The 20258-nt window shown below is 37.0% G+C and overlaps 1 protein-coding gene across 2 annotated transcripts in view; it reads right to left on the bottom strand.

Moving 5' to 3' along the window:
- The window catches only part of LOC125866417 (mediator of RNA polymerase II transcription subunit 23), a 70629-nt gene extending 50622 nt beyond the window's left edge, over nucleotides 1-20007 (bottom strand). Inside the window, exons 1-7 of one of the 2 annotated variants that reach the window (XM_049546810.1) lie at nucleotides 19720-20007; nucleotides 19599-19642; nucleotides 19109-19208; nucleotides 18034-19014; nucleotides 12899-13124; nucleotides 11372-11598; nucleotides 10656-10863 (exon numbers count right to left, since the gene is read on the bottom strand). In XM_049546810.1, the coding sequence (XP_049402767.1) occupies nucleotides 10656-10863; nucleotides 11372-11598; nucleotides 12899-13124; nucleotides 18034-19014; nucleotides 19109-19208; nucleotides 19599-19642; nucleotides 19720-19860 (1927 nt within the window). In that variant the 5' untranslated portion in view covers nucleotides 19861-20007. Of the gene's footprint in view, nucleotides 1-10655; nucleotides 10864-11371; nucleotides 11599-12889; nucleotides 13125-18033; nucleotides 19015-19108; nucleotides 19209-19598; nucleotides 19643-19719 lie in introns of both variants that reach the window. The other variant, XM_049546809.1, reaches the window with a different exon arrangement.
- Between the last annotated feature and the right edge of the window lie 251 nt (nucleotides 20008-20258).

Raw genomic sequence — 20258 nt, 5'->3', positions numbered from 1 at the left:
CCCCCCCCCCCAAATAAATATATGTTGCCAACTTGCAAGTCTCATTTCTACCCTTTTTATCACCGGATTCCGAACTGTCAGGTCCTTATTAGTGGCTCCTAAAGGTAAACGAAGATTAGTAGAAAAATCCCCAAATCTTACAATTCATCACATGTGCTAAGACCTCAATATTATTCACCTCACCAACTAGGATGATCGCACATTTTCTCTAAGATATAAACAAAAGCGAAGAAACGTCAAAAGACAGTTAGAAAGGTAGTTTGATTATATAATGGGAAACCGATGCACTAAGCTCCCGCTATCTGCATGGCCTAGGGAAGGCCGAACCACATTAGGGAAGAACTCATTGTATTACTATCAGGTAAAAGGACACCCTAAAAAATTCCTATGAAGAATGTCTCAAAACTTCAATTTTTCGACCATGATTGTTTATAACATTCAATAACTTTCTTTAAAAGTAAGATATTTTCATAAAGGATTCAATAATTTTACATATAACAAGAGAAGCACCCAAAAAAGTGCAACATATGAACATGATCAGGATTGTATTATTAATTTAACGTAACACCTCTTTTAGCATTTCCAAACCAAAGACTGAAGTATTTTCTAAGTATTGAGGTTGCTCAGTTCATATTAGGTATTGTTGTTCCACAACGGAAGTATGACTTGAGGAGACAGAAATGATGGGATATAGACCCATTGACACTCCTGTGGATCCAAATGTTAAACTCCTGCCAGGACAAGAGGATCCACTAGGTGATCCTGGAAGATATAGGTGGCTGAGTGGTAAGTTGAATTATTTCACTGTCACTAGACCTGACATTTCCTTTCTTGTGAGTGGGGCAAGTCAGTTTATTCTTCTCCTTGTAATAGACATTGTGATGCAGTTTGTCTACATTCTGCGTTGTATAAAGTTAGCAACCATGAACAAATGTTGATTAGTCAGGATCACCTTCTGATATTGTACATTTGGATATTGTGTTTAAGGAGGTAATTTGGTGTCATGAAAGATTAAGAAACAAAGTGTAGTCGCTCTATCGAGCAATGGTTGTAGCGACTTGTGATCTAGATTTGATTAAATAGTTGCTCATAGAACTAAAATTTGGAGAAACCAGTCAGCTGGAACTTCTGTGTGATAACCAAACAGTCGATCATATAGCACAAATCAGGTATTTCATGAGAGCACTAAGAACATTGAGATTTACTGTCACTTTGTCATCGAAAAGATACTCTCAGTAGAGGGGCGGGCGCATTATCCACCGAGTTTAGAAGGCTGTGATTGGTCCAAAGGGCAGGTCACAGACGGATTTCTCGGTTATCAAAAAAAAAAAAAGATATTCTCAGTAGCTATTGTTACAAAATCTGTAAAGTCAGATGATCAGCATGTAGATCTCTCACTAGTCCTCATATTTATTACATTTGTAACAAGATTGGTGCATATGACTTGTATCTTGAGAGGGAGCTCTAGAATAGGAAAAAAAATAGAATGGCATAATACATAAACATGCCCTTTAACTTGGTCTCAATTGGAATCTATTCCCTCCAATTTTGGATGTGCACAAGTAGGCACATAAACTTATATAAAATTGAACAAGTAGGCACTCGTCTTACATGACATAATACAAATCAGTTCAAGTGTATCTCACGCGAATTGTCATGTAGGACATGTGTCTACTTGTTCAACTATATACAAGTTTAAGTGTACACTCAAAGTTGGAGGGCATAGATGTCAACTGAATCCAAGTTAATGGGCACGTTTATGTCTTATGCAAAATAGAATTGTATGCAGTGTCCTATGTGGAGAAGGATTGTAACATAGTGTCTATAAATACGACTCAGCGTAATAATGTAGAATACATAATTTAATAATATTTTACTTCTTTATTTCTCACAACTATGTTAAGATAACAATACAACTAAGACCTCATCCCAAGCTAATTGGGGTCGGCTACATGAATCCTCACTCATTTGAGCCCATCTCATTCCAATATTAATTAACTAGGCCCTTCAAGACTAGAATTTCTCTATATAGTCTACTTTCCACCGACATAAATCCTACAAGACTAAGGACAATCCTACCCAACACTAGACCTAATGTGAGGTTACAAGTTACAAACATGCCTAAGCCTTAATTCCAACTAGTTGATATCACCTTATACATCTTTTTCTTCCATTATGGATTCAAAGAAACCAGAATAGCTTCCTTCAATGGTTGAACTTAACTTGAGAGTTGAGATATCACCACTCTTTGTTGATACTACTAGATTTCAGTCCCCCTATATGCAGCAACACCTTTATCAATATTCGTGAAGACATAACCCCGATAGCAACATGATTTCCACCAGACTAACTCCAAAAGTCTGACACCTTAATTGGTCAAAACGAGACCTTGGGAACAACATAAGTGGCATTAGTTTATTTTATTTTTTTGTAAATTGTTGTGCATAGGGCTGGGCATATTTTGGTTCAAACCGAAAAAACCGACCGACCCCAATTTTTTTTAATTTCGGTTTTTCGGTTTATTCGGTCGGTTTTGGTTTCAAAATTTAAAATTTCGGTTATTCGGTTCGGTTCGGTTTTCGGTTTTTAAATATTTAAATTCGGTTAAACCGAATTTAATTACTTCACTAATCCCTACAGACCCTACGCTCTAAAATAAATTCCCAAGCCCAATATCAATGCAGCCCAATTATGTAATTGGAGTGACCCAAACTGGCAAACCCAAATGGCCAATTCCCTTATCTTAATCCCAAATTACTAAGGACTGAATTCTAATTCCCAAATCAAAAAATTAAAATCCCTAGTCTGAAACTCTGAAATCTCAACTCTCGTCTTTGAAGTCGCACTAGCTATATCCCTGTCTGTGGTAGAAGTTATATTAATATAGCTAGTGCATGCCTAATGGTAATTTGCACAGGTGGAAACTTGGGATGCATAAGTAATTTTTTCTTCAATAGCATTTGGGGTAAGAAGTACTTGTGTTGTGGCACATTTTTAAGTTAACCATACCGGCAGGCTTGTGGAGTTGTTGTTCATGTGGATAATATTCCACATCATAACTTGTAAGGTACCGTACATATGGGAAATGGGCAAAATTGTACGTTTTTTCCGGGATGGTAGGTAGTTTTTATTCTCCTCACTAGTAAGTGTAACATAGAGAGACAAGACGAGACTCGAGAATATTGAGTTGTGGTCTTGTGATTGAAAATATGTGTATCATCGTTTTATTGTTGATTAAATTTGGTTAAACCAAAAACCGAACTGAAATTGTAAAAACCGAACCGAACCGAATTTATTTCAGTTTGGTTTGGTTAACATTTTCAACAAACCGAAAACCGAAAAACCGAACCGAAATTTGAAAACCGAACCAAACCGACCGAACCCCCAGCCCTAGTTGTGCACAACATTCCTATTTTCATTGTTTTAGTGGATTCGGTGAAGTTAGTTACAAACCATGAAAATTCTAATGACCGATAGAGAGGAAATGAAGACCTTACCAAAAAACAGAAACAGACAATAAAGAGGAGGGGAGGCAATAGATACGCTGGTGGTCAACACCTTATTTGTGAAATCAAAAAAAATCACAAAATGAAGGAATTTGTTTTAAATTTGTACACTGTTTAATGTGTCGGTTAAAGGGTGAAGGCACCATAATTTTAGGGGTCCAAATTTTCCTAATATTGTATATATTAAATTTATATTTTTATCATCAGCATGAATAAATTTTATAGACAATTATATGTTATCTAATGGATATCTATATGTAAACCTCCTCAAATGTGATATTTGAAATCGTTACAAAAAGATAGGTTACCAGCTACAACATGTAAATATAATTTAAGGGTGTAAAAGTTGTCTACATTGGCAGTTAACTACTAAACTTAAACTCATATATATTAGGCGAAATGGTCTGATGGACACTTGTACTTGTATCAGTTTGTATTATTGATCCTTCTACTTAACGATTTGTCAACTAAACCCTTAACTCGATGAAACTCAAAATATTAAACCCCTCTGACCATTGACCAAGCTTATGTGGCAACTTAATAATTTAATTGGAGTAAATGCGTGATTTCACGCACAAAAAGAGAGTAACGTAAAATTTTAGACCAAAATAATTAAAAGAAAAATAGAATAAAAAGACCAAAAAATAGATAGAAAATTAATTCACTTATTTCCTCTTTTCCCCACCGCACCCCTCCCCTCCCCTCCCCATATCTTTTTTCTTTCTACAATCACCCACACCATTCTTCCCCACCGACCCAAACTCCCATTTCTCTCTTTCTCCCCTTCCCCACCGCTCTCCAGTTTCTTCTTCTCTTTTTTTTTTCACTTTCTTTTCTCCCCAAATAATAATCGAAATTGTGCTTTAGTTTGTGAGGTGACAGATCTGATCATTTTGGTAGGCAAAAAGTAATTGTTAAATGCCTTTGAGAAATCAGATGTAGTATGTTGTGTAATTGTGTACAAATATTATGATATATTAAGGTATTTTAGTGATGATTTGTTGGCATTAATGGAGAAAAGAGGTTTATGGTGTTTCAAGTAAGGGACAAGTGGTAAAGAAAACACGACCGGAAGTTATGAATGATGAAAATATAGAAAAGAAGGGTGATTTTTATGATTTAGGGAAGTGGTGATAATGGTGAAGATGGAAGGTTGTGGTGATGAGATCTAATGTAAAAAATGGAGAGAGAAAGGTGGTCAAGGGTGAATGAGGGAGGAATGGAATGTAAAAGAAGAAAAGATTGTATTTAAAAAAGAATAAAAAAATAAGTGATGTGTCATTTAAAATCTAACCTGGATGATGATGTGTCATTTAAAATCTGACGTGGATAATGGCGTGTCATTTTTGTTGAGCGTTTGAAGTTCACACAAAGCCAATGGGGTTTAAAATGTTGAGTTCATTGAGTTTAAGGGTTCTGTTGGCACAGGGTTAACTAGAAGGGTCCAGATACAAACTCATACAAGTACTAGAGTCCATCAGACCACTTCGCCTATATATTAATTTGTTTTTTTAAAAAAAAGTGTTTTAAAGATAAATGTACAGATTTTCATAGTTAAAAAAAAATCATTGAGCATAAATTGTGAAACAAAATAGTCTTTTCTGGAATCCCTAAATCATACATGAAAATAATATTTCCTTGCCTTGTTTACTGATGCAACCACATAATCAATGGGTCGACATTATTTTCATTTTCTTTTACCTTTCTCTTTGAATAACATGTAATTTCTCTTTTAATCTTTGATATTTCCTGACCTTTTTCCAAATCAAAGAAACAACTCTATAAAGTAAGAGATACCAAAGTAAATTGCCAACTAACTTCTAAAAAAAATAAAGCAAAAGAGTGATTTTATGCAGGCCTTACCACTACCTCTCCGACGTAGAGAGGTTTTTGCAAGACCCTTAGCTCAAGCAAAATCAAAGCAATAATTCAACGAGAAAATGGTAGTGGGGAAAAACATGACAACTAACAGCAAAGCAATGTGGAGCGCATGTATGCAAGGATCTTTAACAACAAGAAGGTGTGATCACCTAAACATAATAAACTACAGATTCATTTATTTTTAATAGCATATCCAATACCACCCAGCCCAATTCAGTAGAAAATTGGATTCTTCAAGATAAAGAAACACAGTTCTGCCCAAAGACAATGCAAGGAGCAGAAAAGAATACTAAGAAGGAGATAACAGCTGATTCAAGTGGTATTTTGGGTGACGTGGCTATGCTAAATATGGGAGAATCAGAGGCACAAGTTCCAATTGGGGAGGTGATGATTGGGAGGGAGGAAAAAGAGGTATGCAATATTGAAGACCAAAGAACATCAACCTCTATTGAAGAATGTGAAGTCCAAGAAGCAGAGCTACTATGCACGCAACAGCAACTTTTAATCACAGAAAAAGAGAAAGAAGTTTCTGCTTGGGTGAAACAGAATTTGCAACTGTTACTACAGGTTGACAGGGGCAGACACCAAGAAGTTGTAGCAGTATGCAAGAAGACAAGGTTCAAAGGCTCTAACGAATTGAAAAGTTTAGTAGCTTTTGATGTGAAGTTCCAAAGTGGAGGGTGTAGAGATACGGGGAGAAACTTCCTAAATATTTCTTGATGCAATTTAAACTTGTCTCATGGAACTAAGGGGTTTGAATAGTAGGGACAAACGGAGGGTTGTCAAGAACATTATGGGGGATTGGAAAGCCGACATTATTTGTCTTCAAGAAACCAAACTAGAGAGGGATCTTACTGGGATAGTAATGCAGATTTGGGGTGATACATGGATCAAAATGGCATGTTTGGAAGCTAATGGGACAAGAGGGCAGATAATCATGCTTTGGGATAGTAGAATGTGGAAAACGGAAGTTTTAGAGATAGGGACATGACATATACCCTTACCTGTAACTTGGAAGTTTGAATCACAATTACAGGATTTGTCATGTCATATTACAAGAGTATATGCTCCAAATTGCTATGTGGAAAGAAGACTGGTTTGGGAAGAAATTGGCTCTATCAGAGGTTTAATAGAAGTGCGCAATTTGTGGTGATTTTAACGAGGCTAGATATGTTTCAGAAAAGAGGAACTGTATCAGGAGAACAATAGGGATGAGGGAGTTCTCTAATTTGATCAAGGACCTAAACCTAGTTGATCTTCAACTGGAAATGCAAAGTTCACCGGGTTCAAAGGGGATAACCACCTGATAGCTTCAAGAATTGATAGGTCCTGGACCTGGTATCTCAAGAAGGGGATGATGCTTTTAGCAACTTGAAACAATACACTATGTAGAGAATATAGTCCGACCACTCCCCAATCATACTCCAAGGTGGTTCTTAGAAGAAGAGCAAGAGATATTTTAAGTTTGAGAATTGGTGGTTAGGAACGGAAGGTTTCATTGACAGAGTAAGGATATGGTGGAAGTCTTTTGATTATACTAGGAGACCAGATTACATCCTTTCATCCAAATTAAAAGCCTTGAAACACAAATTGAAGGAGTGGAGCAGAAGTGAGCAAGGAAATCTTGGCCAACAGAAGAAATCTTTACTTGAAAAGTTGGGTGCTATGGAAAACATTGCTACTGATAGAGATCTAACAGACGATGAGGCAATGGAAAAGGCAAGTTTACTTCTGAACTTGGAGGATTTGATACAAAAAATGAGGAGATCTACTGGAAGCAAAGATCAAGACAATTTGGTTAAAGGAAGGGGATAAGAACATCAAGTTCTTCCATAAGATAGCTAATGCACACAAGAGGTACAACAACATAGACCAACTGCTAGTCCAGGGGAACATTGTCCAAGAACCAAAAAGAATCCAAGGGGAAATAGTGGAGTTCTATCAGAAACTCTATACAGAGGAGGTGCAGTGGAGACCTGCCAACAATGTTTTGAACTGCCCAAGGTTGATAGAGGAGGAAACGGAGGATCTTGAAAGAAGCTTTAATGAGGAAAAAGTTCTAAGGTGTTTAAAGCAGTGTGCAACTAATAAAGCACCAGGACCATATGGCTTTACTATGAGGTTTTACATCAAATGCTAAGAGGGGGTGATAGGTGACATAATGGAGACTTTTCAGGACTTCCATTAACAAGGGAGGTTTGAAAGAAGTTGAATTCTACATTCATAGCCCTAATCCCAAAGAAGAAAGGTGCAAAAGAATTGAAGGACTTTAGACCTATTAGCTTGATAGACAGTACGTATAAGATCTTCTCAAAGTGCTTACTGAAAGGCTGAAAAAAGTGATGTCCAAGCTTGTTGATTCACAACAATTGGCTTTTATTAAAGGGAGACAGATAATGGATGCGGTCCTCATAGCTAATGAAGATTCCAGGTTGGTCACAAAAAAACCAAGAATTCTATGCAAATTAGACATTGAGAAATATATGACCATTTCAATTGGGACTTTCTTACGGGTATGCTAGAGAAGATGGGTTTTGGTCACAAATGGAGACAGTGGGTTAAATTTTGCATATGTTCTGTGAACTTCTTAATATTAAACGGCTCTCCAACAGGATATTCTAGGTTACAGAGAGATCTAAGGCAGGGTGATCCCCTATCACCCTTCCTTTTCATACTAGTCATGGAGGGACTCAACAATATGATCCAGAATGCAAGTCGTGAAGGGTGGCTGAGAGGTTTTAAAGTTGCTAGAGCTAGAAGGGAAAGTCTAAAGATACTCATCTACAATATGCAGATGACACCCTTAACATTTTATGATGCTGAGGAAGACCACCTTAAAATACTGAGACTGATTGTAGTTATTTTTGAAGGTATGTCTGAGCTACATGTCAGCTGGAGGAAAAGCTTTATGTATCCCGTAAATGAAGTACCAAGAATGGAAATTTTGAAGTCAATACTTGAAGGTGAAGTCGGTGTCCTCCTAACCACATACTTGGGAATGCCTTTGGGGGTAAAATCCAAGTCTATGGAAATTTGGGATGGGATGACTGAGAAGTGAGAGAAAAGGCAAGCAAGGTGGAAGTCTCAATACCTTTCCCTAGGGGGAAGACTAACACTGATTAATTGTGTGTTTGATGCACTTCCAACATATATGAAGTCATTATTTCTTTTCCTAACAAGATTCATCAATAGGTTGGATAGCATCAAGAGAAATTTTTGTGGCAAGGGAACAAGGAAAGGGAAGGGTATCACTTCGTCAAATGGAAAACTGTGATCAATGAAAAGCGAGTTGGGGGTTTGAGGATCAAGAACATAAAGAACCAGAGCAAAGCTTTGAGGATGAAGTGGCTTTGGGAGTAATCAAATGATAATAAGAATATGTGGGGCTCAGTCATAAAGGCAAAATATGAATAGAGTGATAGTTGGATGACAAAGGAGGTTACCACCGCTTATGGTGTTAGCTTATAGAAATCCATTAGAGAACTTTGGAATGAATTCAAACCAAACACCAAGATCAAAGTAGTAGGTGGCATAAAAACTAGATTCTGGAAGGATGATTGTCACACAAAAGGAAATATGAAGATTCCCTTCCCTAACATCCACAATTTAGTGCTTCAGCAACAAAGTACTATAGCTCACTTATGGACTCCTCAAGGGTGGAATTTTGTATTTAGAAGACACCTCAATGATGGGAAAATCCCAAGAGTAACAGATTTTTTTAGAAGCATTAATCGGTTTAGTGGTCTGGAAACAGGGCATGACAGATTGCAGTGGTTGGGAAATAGTACAAGGATTTTCAAAGTAGGTGCAGCATACAGGAAGCTAAACCATCAAATCTGCAGTTACTCAAATGGCCCTGGAGACATATATGGAAAGCCAAGATCCCCTACAAGGTGTCTTGCTTTGTGTGATTACTGGCTAAAGAAGCAGAGTTGACATGGGAGAATTTAATGAAGAGGGGAATTCCACTTTGCTCTAGATGTTTTTTCTGTGGGATACCTGCAAAAACAGTCAATCATTTCTTCATCCAATGCGAAGTCACTGGCCAATTGTGAAATTTGTTCTTGAGACTTGAAAACATCTCCTGGTCCATGTCTGGGAGAATTTCAGAGGCTTCTATATAGCTGGGAAGAAGCAAGAACACAAGCAAAAGACAGAGGGAACTGGAGAATTGTCCCTACCACTATTTGGTGGACAATATGGAAAGAGAGGAACCATAAGCGTTTTTGATAATAAGGAGAGTAGTATGCAACAAGTCAAACTGAATTGCATATGGACTCTATGTTTTTGGTGTAATCAGATTTACTCTAATGATACGCTCACTAACATTGATGTTTTAGACTCATTATAGGGGTAGGTCAGTATTATTAGAGCTCCTTATGTAAATATTGTTTCCAATACAACCTATGTACTATTCTACAAAAATAGAAACAATTACCATTTTCAAAAAAAAATTAACCACAGATTAGACCAAATACCAAAAGCCAACGACTACATGAATAAGCTAATACTACAACCGACATGATACTATATAATACCACCAAACCAAATACATGAATAGGCTATTAATAGGACAACTCTTAACTACCGACTAACCTCCATACCCTACTATCTAAGGTCATGTCTTCGATAAGCTGAAGATGCGTCATATGTTGTTTAATCACCTCCCCCAATAATTCTTCGGCCTACCTCTGCCTCTCCTCGACCCACTATATTCAATCTCTCACACCTCCTCATTGGGTCATCTACACATCCCTTCTTCTAATGCCCAAACCATCCTTGTCTATGTTCCCTCATCTAGTCCACACGAAGGTCATTCCCACTTTCTCTTGAATATCCTCATTCCCACTCACAAAGCCAGTCTAACAACACTCTATTGAACTTACTCAAAACTTTTTTAAAAAAAGATGGAGAGAGAAGGATTGAACTTTAATACAATCCCAAAAAGAAGCCTGAAGCCCTTGATAACTTCTCAACAAATAAGAAAAATCCAAAATTAGAAAATTTGGAATGTTTCAAGAGAGATTAAGAGGATTAGATATATTAGAAATTGGAAAAGAATTACTAGAAGAGACCTATTAAAGTTATTTCTTCATAACTTAGCACATAAAAAAATTAGAAAAATAGACTTCAAATGAAATTATATATGTTAACTGTTCTTTTCTCTTTTTTCTACAAAAACCTTAAAGCTTCTCATTGAAGTATTGTTTTAGGCAACACGTATTTGTTGAGCCACCGCCCACCTATGCAGTTTAATGAAATGATTACCTTTGTTAACTTGTCTCCACCATTCATCAATTTGCTTTCCCTTTTGTAGCTGCTCGTTATTCAGGTATTCTCTTGTTGCTGTATTTAGTGTCCAAATGCGCAAGTTCTGACAACTGCTAATGAAATCAAGTAGGATACTTTGAGGATTATTGGGATCAGAGCTTTTCTCCTCTTTATGGAACGAAAGAATTTTTCTGGTCGTCTCCACCTAACAGCAAATTGTGAAAATCACAAAAACATACAACGATAGGCCATAACACCAAAAACATAATTTAATAACAACTTATATCTTAGTGAAAAAGAGGAAAAGAAAATAAGAAACAAAAATTATACAAGAAGATTGATATACCAAAGCTTTAAACATGGAGACGAAACTGCAATGACATATTTCTGGTTCAGCACCTGGATGGGGGATTTTCTTCTAAAATTATAGGAAAGCTCAGCCCCCACCTCCACCCCCCACCCCTTCCAAGGAGCCAACAGTGGCTTTTCCCACTTGCCCCTCGGTGACTCGAACCTTCCAACGGTGGAGGCCCCTTTCCCCTCCACCATCTTTTCCCAGTAATTCTTGAAAATCAGAGACAGATAAATATGAAAGCAATGCAACTAACCAGCACCTAAAACATCAAGGTCATTACCAAAACGATTGTATTAAAGTTCAATCAGTTTATATCTTCCTTATATGTAAAAAAGTAGTTATATCCAAGATGGAAAACCTTTCTTGAGTCTGTATTTAGAGCATTCATCACTAGTTCAACCCGAATAATTTGTGCAAGTAACCACGTAACATGGTTCGTCCTCAGTATTTGTTGATCACCCTCTTGAAGTCTTAATACTAATTTGTCCACGAACTCCACAAAATCAACGCATCCACTTTTCATGAGAAAAAAGAATATATCGGAGAAAATAAGCCACTCCTGCCAGCAACTGATTTCTGCAGAAAGTAAGGAGAGTACATTAAAACTATCAAACTAAGCCAATCACAAAGGAGGAGAGCAACTTACTAGGAAATAGAGCAACTCATTAATATCAACAATATACTAATTAAGTGAGTAGAATATGTGATAATGAACATATTATGTAACCCAAGAATGCACGCAATCTTTCTCAATGAAGTACGCATCCAGGCACACGGTTCTCACCCACAGCAAACAACCCCGTATTACATTTTATTGTCAAGCTAGACAAGTTAAGGCCATATAGCACAATAATTCATAAAAACACTCGTGTCTTTGTTTACTTTTCTTTCAAAGCATCGTCATTTTCCTTTTTAAAAAAAACTGGTAACCTTACTCAATACATCCACGGGTATACTACAACCAAAAGTGTAGTTCCCCTTCAAAAGTATTACAATCTATCAGAAGCTCAAAACTATATATGTTGCCTACAAACAATCTAGAACATCAAAGATGTCTTCTGTTTGAGCTAATAAATTATGTTTACTCCAAAAGTAAAATAGAGCTAGACACTTTTCATTTTGACATCCTAAAGACTGTTTTGTACATTTTCAAAGCTCCTATTGTTTCTCTCTTTCTAGATTGACCACCAAATGCATGTTGGGACAATCTTCCATCTCTCCTCCTTTGTAACATTTCCATCCCTGTTCCAGCTACCAAGTACTCACCTAATACATCCTGGTTTCACCCACGTGATCCCCTTCAGGTTAGTGAACATTCTCCATAGCTGTTTTGTCCATTTACAATGTAAGAAGAGATGGTTGACTGTCTCAGCTTGCTCCCCACACAGATAACACCTAGAGGCCAACTGATAACCTCTCTTGTACAGGTTCTCATGTGTTAGGACAGCTTCTTTTGCCAAGAGCCAAGTAAAGCAGTTCACTTTGTAAGGCACCTTTGGCTTCCATATCATCTTCCATGGCCAATCTTTCTCCTGTCCCCCTGTCCTGTTGAGGGCCTTGTAAGCAAACTTGACTGAGAAGTCACCTTTGCTGTCCTCCTGCCATAATAACACATCATTTTCCTCACCATCGGCATTTTCCTTTATGCCATGCCCATCCGAGAAAACATTATTTTTTTTATTTTCTATCAGATTATTCACGCGGCAATGAAGATTGAATTTCAGTCTCATAGCCAAAGCACTGTGCCGGAGATACTGTACCCGACTACTATTATTAATAATAACATTATAAGAAAGAAAAGGGGAAAACTGAGAAATGTACAAATTGGCAACTCGTAACACAATCTCAAGCAGAGTTTGAAGTCTGAGAATATTGCCTGAATTAGTCAACTTCAATAATTCAACAATTCTTTCAATAACTGCCTCGCAAACCATTTCCGATGTAAACACAGCACCCGGAGTTGGAGCCTGGGCATGAACCCTGTGACAGGGAGCCACGAGAAGCACACGTCTCCACCAGTCTGGTGATGGAGTGTTCCGAAGTGCATGCTTTAAACAACGCAAAGCTCTCTCCCAATCCAGGCTTCCTTTTTGAATGGAAGCTGCAAGATCCTATTTTCCAAATAAATGCAAGTACATTTAAACAACAAAAATAATTTTTAACTATAAAAAAAAGGGTATTATAGATCAGCTTTTGCACGAGTATGAGAATGTCTACAAGATATAACTGGTCCATGTAAGATAAATAAAGTTCTCAACTGGTCCATGTAAGATAAATAAAGTTCTGGCCTGTATACTGTCTGTCCCATATACATATATACATTAGCAGAAGGAAATAGAGAAGACTGATATGGGTATCATATGCTATAGCCTTTTTTATATAAGAACATCATTAGCTATAGCCTATAATAATTTTATGCAGATTGAACCTGCCTTTGAGCCCAAGTTACATACTTCATCTCTTGGTCAAACACCTCGTGTGAAGCACTTCTGAACTGAGATAAGCAGCTCAGCATCCATGAATGTGCCTCAAATATGAACAATAAGGCTCTGCTCAGTAAATAACGAGTAGTAACTGGATTTCTGGGTAACACCTACAACCCCCATCCTAAAGATAATGATGAATCCACGTCACTTGCAAGGACTTGAATGGGTGACAATAACTATAGCATACAGTCTATTTGGAGGCAGCCTATACTATCTCCTTATTACCTTAAGCTACAAATAATCTGACTCCAAAACCACACCCAACAGAGACCAACACACTAAGAGATTTATTCCAATATGCCTAAGCATGTAGGAAAAGTTGACCGGTACATGTGCTTCTAGGAAGTAGCAGGTTCCTGATGGACTAGTCAAAATGTGCGCAACCTGACCCATGCACCAATGGCAGCCGGGGAATAGCTATAGTTCTGGTTACTCGTTGGCAAAATCCAGTAGCTTTGGCCTAAACCCTATATTTGTATTAAAAGTCTACTAAATATGTATAAATAATTTAACGAGAACCCAATAAGTGCGCGTATACACGATTATGGTGCAAAGTCTTCTTCAATGTTGATTATGGTGCAAAGTTGATTATTGTGCAATTGCGTTAATAAATCAATTTTTTTGTGCACTATAGAACTCTCAGATTAAGAAAAGCTGTTTACTACACAAGCTTTTGCATTAGTCTTTTCACATTTATTTGCTTTTATTATTTTTTAAAACACAATTATTGGTCTCCTTTCATTACAAGCTTATTCAGTCCCTATTTGTTTTTATTAATATTAAAATGCCTAAATCTAAATATACATTGAATATTAAGATTAGAGCCCGTTTGGATTGGCTTAAAAAAAGTAGCTTTTAAGTCAAATTTAAATGACTTTTTAAGACAAAAAAATAAAAAGTTGTGGTAATTGTGGTTGGTGGTGATGATTATAAACAATGGCCAATGGTAGTGGCGTTGTGTTGGTTGATGTTGCTGGTGGTTTTGGATGATGATGATGGCTGTGGTTGGTGGATGATGGGTGGTGGTAGTTGATAATTATGGGCATCGATGGTAGTTGATTATGGTGAACGGCAGCGGTGGTTGTTGTTAGGTAAAAGAGGATGGAGTAGTGAAATGTCAACTTTGCAGAAATCCTTGAATGAATAGCATCTTAATGATATGAAGACTTTGTTATAGGTCTTAATAATTCATATCTGCTCAGACTATAAATGGTTGTAAAAAAAAAACAAAAATACTTAATGATTTAGATCCGAAAAATCCAGACCTAGTAAAGACAAAATTTGAGTGATTCAGATTCAGGCATGCATTAAGTGAAAACAAATAAGAGCTTAGACCATCTTATGATATGGCAGATTGTGCTAAGAAGAAGGAGAAGGAGAAGAAGCACTGGTTTGGCTTGATTGTGCTAAAATTTAATATTTTGAAAAGATTGGCTAGCTTTTAAATAGCACCTATAAAAGTGGATACCTGCTGTAATTTCTACATTAAAAAGCACCCAAATTGACATGTGGAGGTGCTCAACATTGATTCATGTGTATGCAAATTAACTGGTAGAGGTTGCCATTGGTTCCCAAACTTTATCATAAAAGTTGTTTTGTATGGCTTAAATATTGTTCCACCGCCATTACATTTTCATGCGGATCCAGGATTTCACTAAGGGGGTTCAAAAAAAATATAGCGCCTAGAATTTAAACTTGGAACATCAAGGTGAATTTTGAACTCACTAAACCACTAAGTCAACCTCTAGTCTTGTGTTTAGGAGATTCAAAATCTATATATCTACACTAAAAATTTTAAAAAGACCTTATATGTACCGTATAACTTTATGCCAAAGGGATTCGGCTGAACACCCTCACACTCTCCTAGATCCGACCCTTCATACAACCCATTTAGCCCTCTAAGTTCAACACAAGTCTCCCATTCCCCCTACCCCACCCCCACCCCAAAATCACTCATGCCTTGCAAAAGAAAAAGTCCCCCCTCATGTGATGCCAGCAGCACTTCTAAACTCTAACAAGGATAAATAGCAGATAACTTAAGATGGACAAACGAAAGCAACTAACAAAATAAGGCCCTTCAATTGAAAAAAACTTATCATCTAAACACTTCCAGATACGCGCAACAATAAGCCCAAAGGTACCAAAACAAGGACTATCCATAGAACTATTAATTGGCCAGGAAAGTATACCACTAGGTATGTGAAACAAGGTTACATAGTAGATAGCAGTAACAGAGTAAAAAAGACTGAATCAATAGAGAAAATACTTTGTAATCACCTAGAAGCTTCTCAAACTTTCAACAAGTATCAACAGCTACAGTAAAAGGAATCTCCTTAAGAGTTATTGAGATGGCAATTGGGAGGCCATGAATACTACAAGCAACTATACAATCTATACTGAATAGCTCCATCTACATAAATATAACAAATACCCATCCCAAGGCTTGGATCCTTGACCTTGGAAGACAATCTGGAAGAGCTCTGCCCCGTACAAGGTTAAACGCTGCTTCTGGCTCGTAGTTCACGGTAAGTGCCTCACACTGCATATAATCTATAAAAGAGAGGTCTTTCATTATGCAACTGATGCTCTCTTTGCAAGAATGAGGAAGAAGATATAAATCATTTTCCTCAATTGCAGGTTCTCTTCCAACATCTGGAGCTTCTTTAATATCTTGAACATTCAGTGGTGCATGCCAGGAGATTTTCTCCTAGCTTGGCAAAAGATAGGTTTTACCAAGTCCTCTTCGAAAACATGCAATTCAATCTCGTCAGCTTTTTGGTCGGGTCACTTGATTCTTGAAGGAAAGAAATGTGATTGTTTTTGTTAAGAAGTCTCACATCGGTAGAGGGATGGGAATTTGGTCTCCTTATATGGACTTGGACAAACCTCCACTCATGAGCTAGCTTTTGAGGTTGAGTTAGGCTTAGGTGCCATATCTTCCCAGTTTTCGAAGACAAGAAAGATGGTAGTTAAACTAAAACTCAATTGTATATCCTTGCATAGGTTTTCATGCAATATGGGATCGGCATGTGTTAGAGACGGATGCTATGTTAGTTCACTACAATTTTTGTAAAGTCCTTACTCTTTTTTTTAGATGTAACCTGTAACAACATTCTCTTCATGCTGCTTATTTTACATCAGCTATACTTCTTATTTTACCGATTAAACGAAAAAAATTGGTCATGTTAAGTTTCATCCCAAAAAACACTTAAAAACTTGAAGCTGGTGTCAAAGTTCGTGAAAAAAATTATCAAAAACATGGGAACATAAATTAAGGCATCCATGAGCTGAAGATAGGATGATTAGATCGTCTCTGTTTGCTCAGGGCCACCATTTATCAGGTTGAATAGGAGTATGACCTAGATGGTAAGGTTTAGATTAAATAAATTCAAGGAAATAATCACAGGAAGTCCTAAAGAGAACCACTGGACTAGGAAACAGAAGACTCCACCGAATCAACTAAAGAGAACTAGATAAGGAAGACTCTACCCAATCAACTAAAGAATCAGAAATGGCCAGAGCATGAGGAAGAATTTATCTCACCCATAGCCAACCACATAAAAAAAGGCATTAGACATAGGCTTTAATCACCATAGAACAGATCAGATACTCCAGCCCAAGTCCAACCTCCACAAACTACCATCAAAGTCATTTCTATAATCCAAAATCCCACAATCAAAACCAAGACTATCCCTTTACACAACGTACATTTAATTTTAGGACATCAGAGCCCTTTGAACTCAAGATTTAAAAATTGTAAGCAAATCGTCTCAACATCACAAGCGAAAATCAAACTTAAAGTAATAGCTGCCCCAGTCCATTGGTTTAGGCAAAACCACCGGAATACTATAATTGTCTATGTGTTATGAGCAACAACACAAATACAATTTAGAATCAGAACCCTGTAACATTTTCTAGATTTAGTAACACTAGCAAAAAATCCCTTAACATACTACTAATCAGCAGAATTCATATCATAATCTTCCAAACTGCCCAACTCTTACTGGCAATAGCCATTAAAATCGATAGTAATTGATTGAAAAGCTATTAAATTTGCCACGCTTCTGCATTCCTCCACAACAGCTCCTTTATTTTTTATCTTTTGATTTTCGATAAGTAACAGGTCCATGACTAATTTAACCAAACTTTGGCATTGGTAAATGTATTAAGTCAGTGTTTTTAATAAGCTTCAGCAATAAAGCACGGCAATGATATTCTAGATCTTTCTTTTTTTTTGGATAAGTATCATACAAGACCAAAATGGGCATTATTCTTCCTAGACTAACAGGTATTATTTTTCCTAGACTAAAGTGGGGCACAAAGCATAGTTGTACTTGAATTTGTATCATAGATAGAACATATATTATTGTTGATGTCAAGGAGACCAAGAGGACTGCCAAAATTTGATGCTAAAATGTTCTTTCAGTTTCACCTGCTCCTTTTTTCTCAAGCAAACAGTTCCTATTTACACATTTTATCAGTATGCTTGTACATGATATTTTAACATGGTTCTAATAATATCACATATACATACCTCTCCATGCAATGGTTCCCCAAGCACACTAGAATATGTAATTGGTGAATATCTCATGTTAGCAACTGCTTCACCAGACGAATTTGCAGTGGCTTGAGGAAGAAGTCGAGGGGTCCCAAATGTAGGGCAGTGAAGGTGCTGATCCAACATTTGCATATGCATAGCCATCATATCTCGCCTCCGATGGATCTCCAAAATAAGAGTGAACAGAGCTTCATCATCTGGTATATTTTCTAAAAACTGCAACCCACTCCGGAGAAGTTCATAAAACGGTATGCGGCATTTATCATTCTCAACCAGCAACCAAATAACATCTAAACAACTATGTAGCCACTTAATTAGGGCCTTATCTGGTTTCCAATATTTCATACTGTCTAACTCATCAACACCATGTAACTTTTGGTCCCAATTAATCAACCAATTCAACATATGGTGGAAAACTTCGGCATGTGTTACTGGCTTAAGATTAGAATCTAGACCAGTTAAAATAATTTTGCAACATAACTGACGCAGACTGCTTGTAGCATTATCCTTTGACAACACATTCACTTTTGCAATAGACTGTTGGCTAGTACCATTAACATCAGAAGACTTCATGGGAGACAAAGCAGCAGAAGATGAGGGTTCAGCTGCTGAATGAAGAGGGGACCCAATACCATGGACAGTGGGCAAAGGAGATGCAGGATTTGATGAGTGAAAAATGGAGGTACTCGCTACTGTGGTGGAAGAAGGGAGCAATCCAGATGTTAAATTAGCAGAAGAGACAGCACCAGATGGTAGATTAGCCTGGCTAGCGGATATCTCAGTTGATGAAACGGAGGAAAGAAGAGAAGGCAAGAAAGTATCCCAGTTTATGAATCCTATACTAGACAAACTGCATATGGCAAATAGAATAAATTCTGCACGAGGTGCGTGACTACTGCAATGAATAACGAGAGAAATAAGAACAGATTCTGTCACTGCACTTAGCTGTTCCTTGTCCTGGAATAATATGTCAGACAAAAGAAAAAGCATGTGTCATTACACAGAAGATAAACGAAAGCAAAGATGTAACATTTCCAAGTGAAAAACTTACAGTAAACTGGCTCTGCAGCTGTCCAAAATCTAAGAGAAATTGCTCATTTCGTGGAGGAAGCTCTCTGTTAAGAGCAGTTACTCTCTTCTGTGTCTTGTTCCTGTATATCTCTAACGAATCATAACACTTTCTTTTTTCTTTCTTTGAGTCAGGCAATGAAACATAAGACTTTTGGCATCATAAAGCACAAGTTTGAAATGAAAGGAGAAGTGAAGCATTTAAGTAAAGATCCCATTACGCTTGTTACCGAGTGGAATAAAACATAACTTCGTAAGGCTATAGAGCCGTTCGGATTAACTGAATGTAAATAGCTGATAAGAATTATGTGTTGAAATCAATTGCTGATACATGTTTAAATAAGAGTATTGAAAATGATAATAAAGTATAACAGATATTTTTTAGAATTAGAAAAGATATTAATGACGTTCAGTAAGTTAAGTTTAACATTAATAAAAGAAGAGGTTATTTCAAACGAAAAGAGTAGACTTACGGTGGTTCTCTGATAGAATCATCTGATTTTTGTCCAGAATTTTTCTGCCAAGTAGAAAAAAAAAATTGAAGAAGAAAATAATATTTACAGAAGAAGGGGGTTTGAAATTAAAATTGATTACCAGTCCTAAGTATAAATTGAAGAGATCAAGGATGGCAGGTCGAGAGGGATGAAACTGGTGGTGAGACCGAGACCTCAACTGATGTGTGTTGTTATGCTCCATTTCTCCACTGCTTGGAGTGGAAACGGGAACTCGCAGCATACTTTTCTTCTCTTCCCCTTCCGATTTAGACTAGACGAGACTAGGACAGTCCAAAATTAAAGAGAAAAATTATCATAAAGTAGCTAGCGGTACAACTGTAAATAAAAAAGACCTCGAGCAAAGTAGAGCAACCGAAAACCAAGGAATCTCCTCGACGACTCTGTGCTCACTGGCCTCAATATATGATTGGAGTGCAAATATATACTACGGAGTACTAATTTTTAGATTTCAATCATAAATGCATAAAGCAATGAACCAACCATGAAACTAGTTATTTTTCTCTACAAATGTGTATTTTTAACCTGGAAGAAGCATGTAGGGTGTGTTTGGTACGAAGGAAAATGTTTTCCAGAAAATGTTTTCCTAGAAAACAAGTAATTTTTTACTTATTTTTTTAT

This window comes from Solanum stenotomum, chromosome 5 (genome assembly GCF_019186545.1).
Source record: "Solanum stenotomum isolate F172 chromosome 5, ASM1918654v1, whole genome shotgun sequence".
NCBI classification, from domain to species: domain Eukaryota; kingdom Viridiplantae; phylum Streptophyta; class Magnoliopsida; order Solanales; family Solanaceae; genus Solanum; species Solanum stenotomum.
Note: the sequence above shows the minus strand (reverse complement) of the source record. Positions and strands in the feature narration are given on the sequence as shown.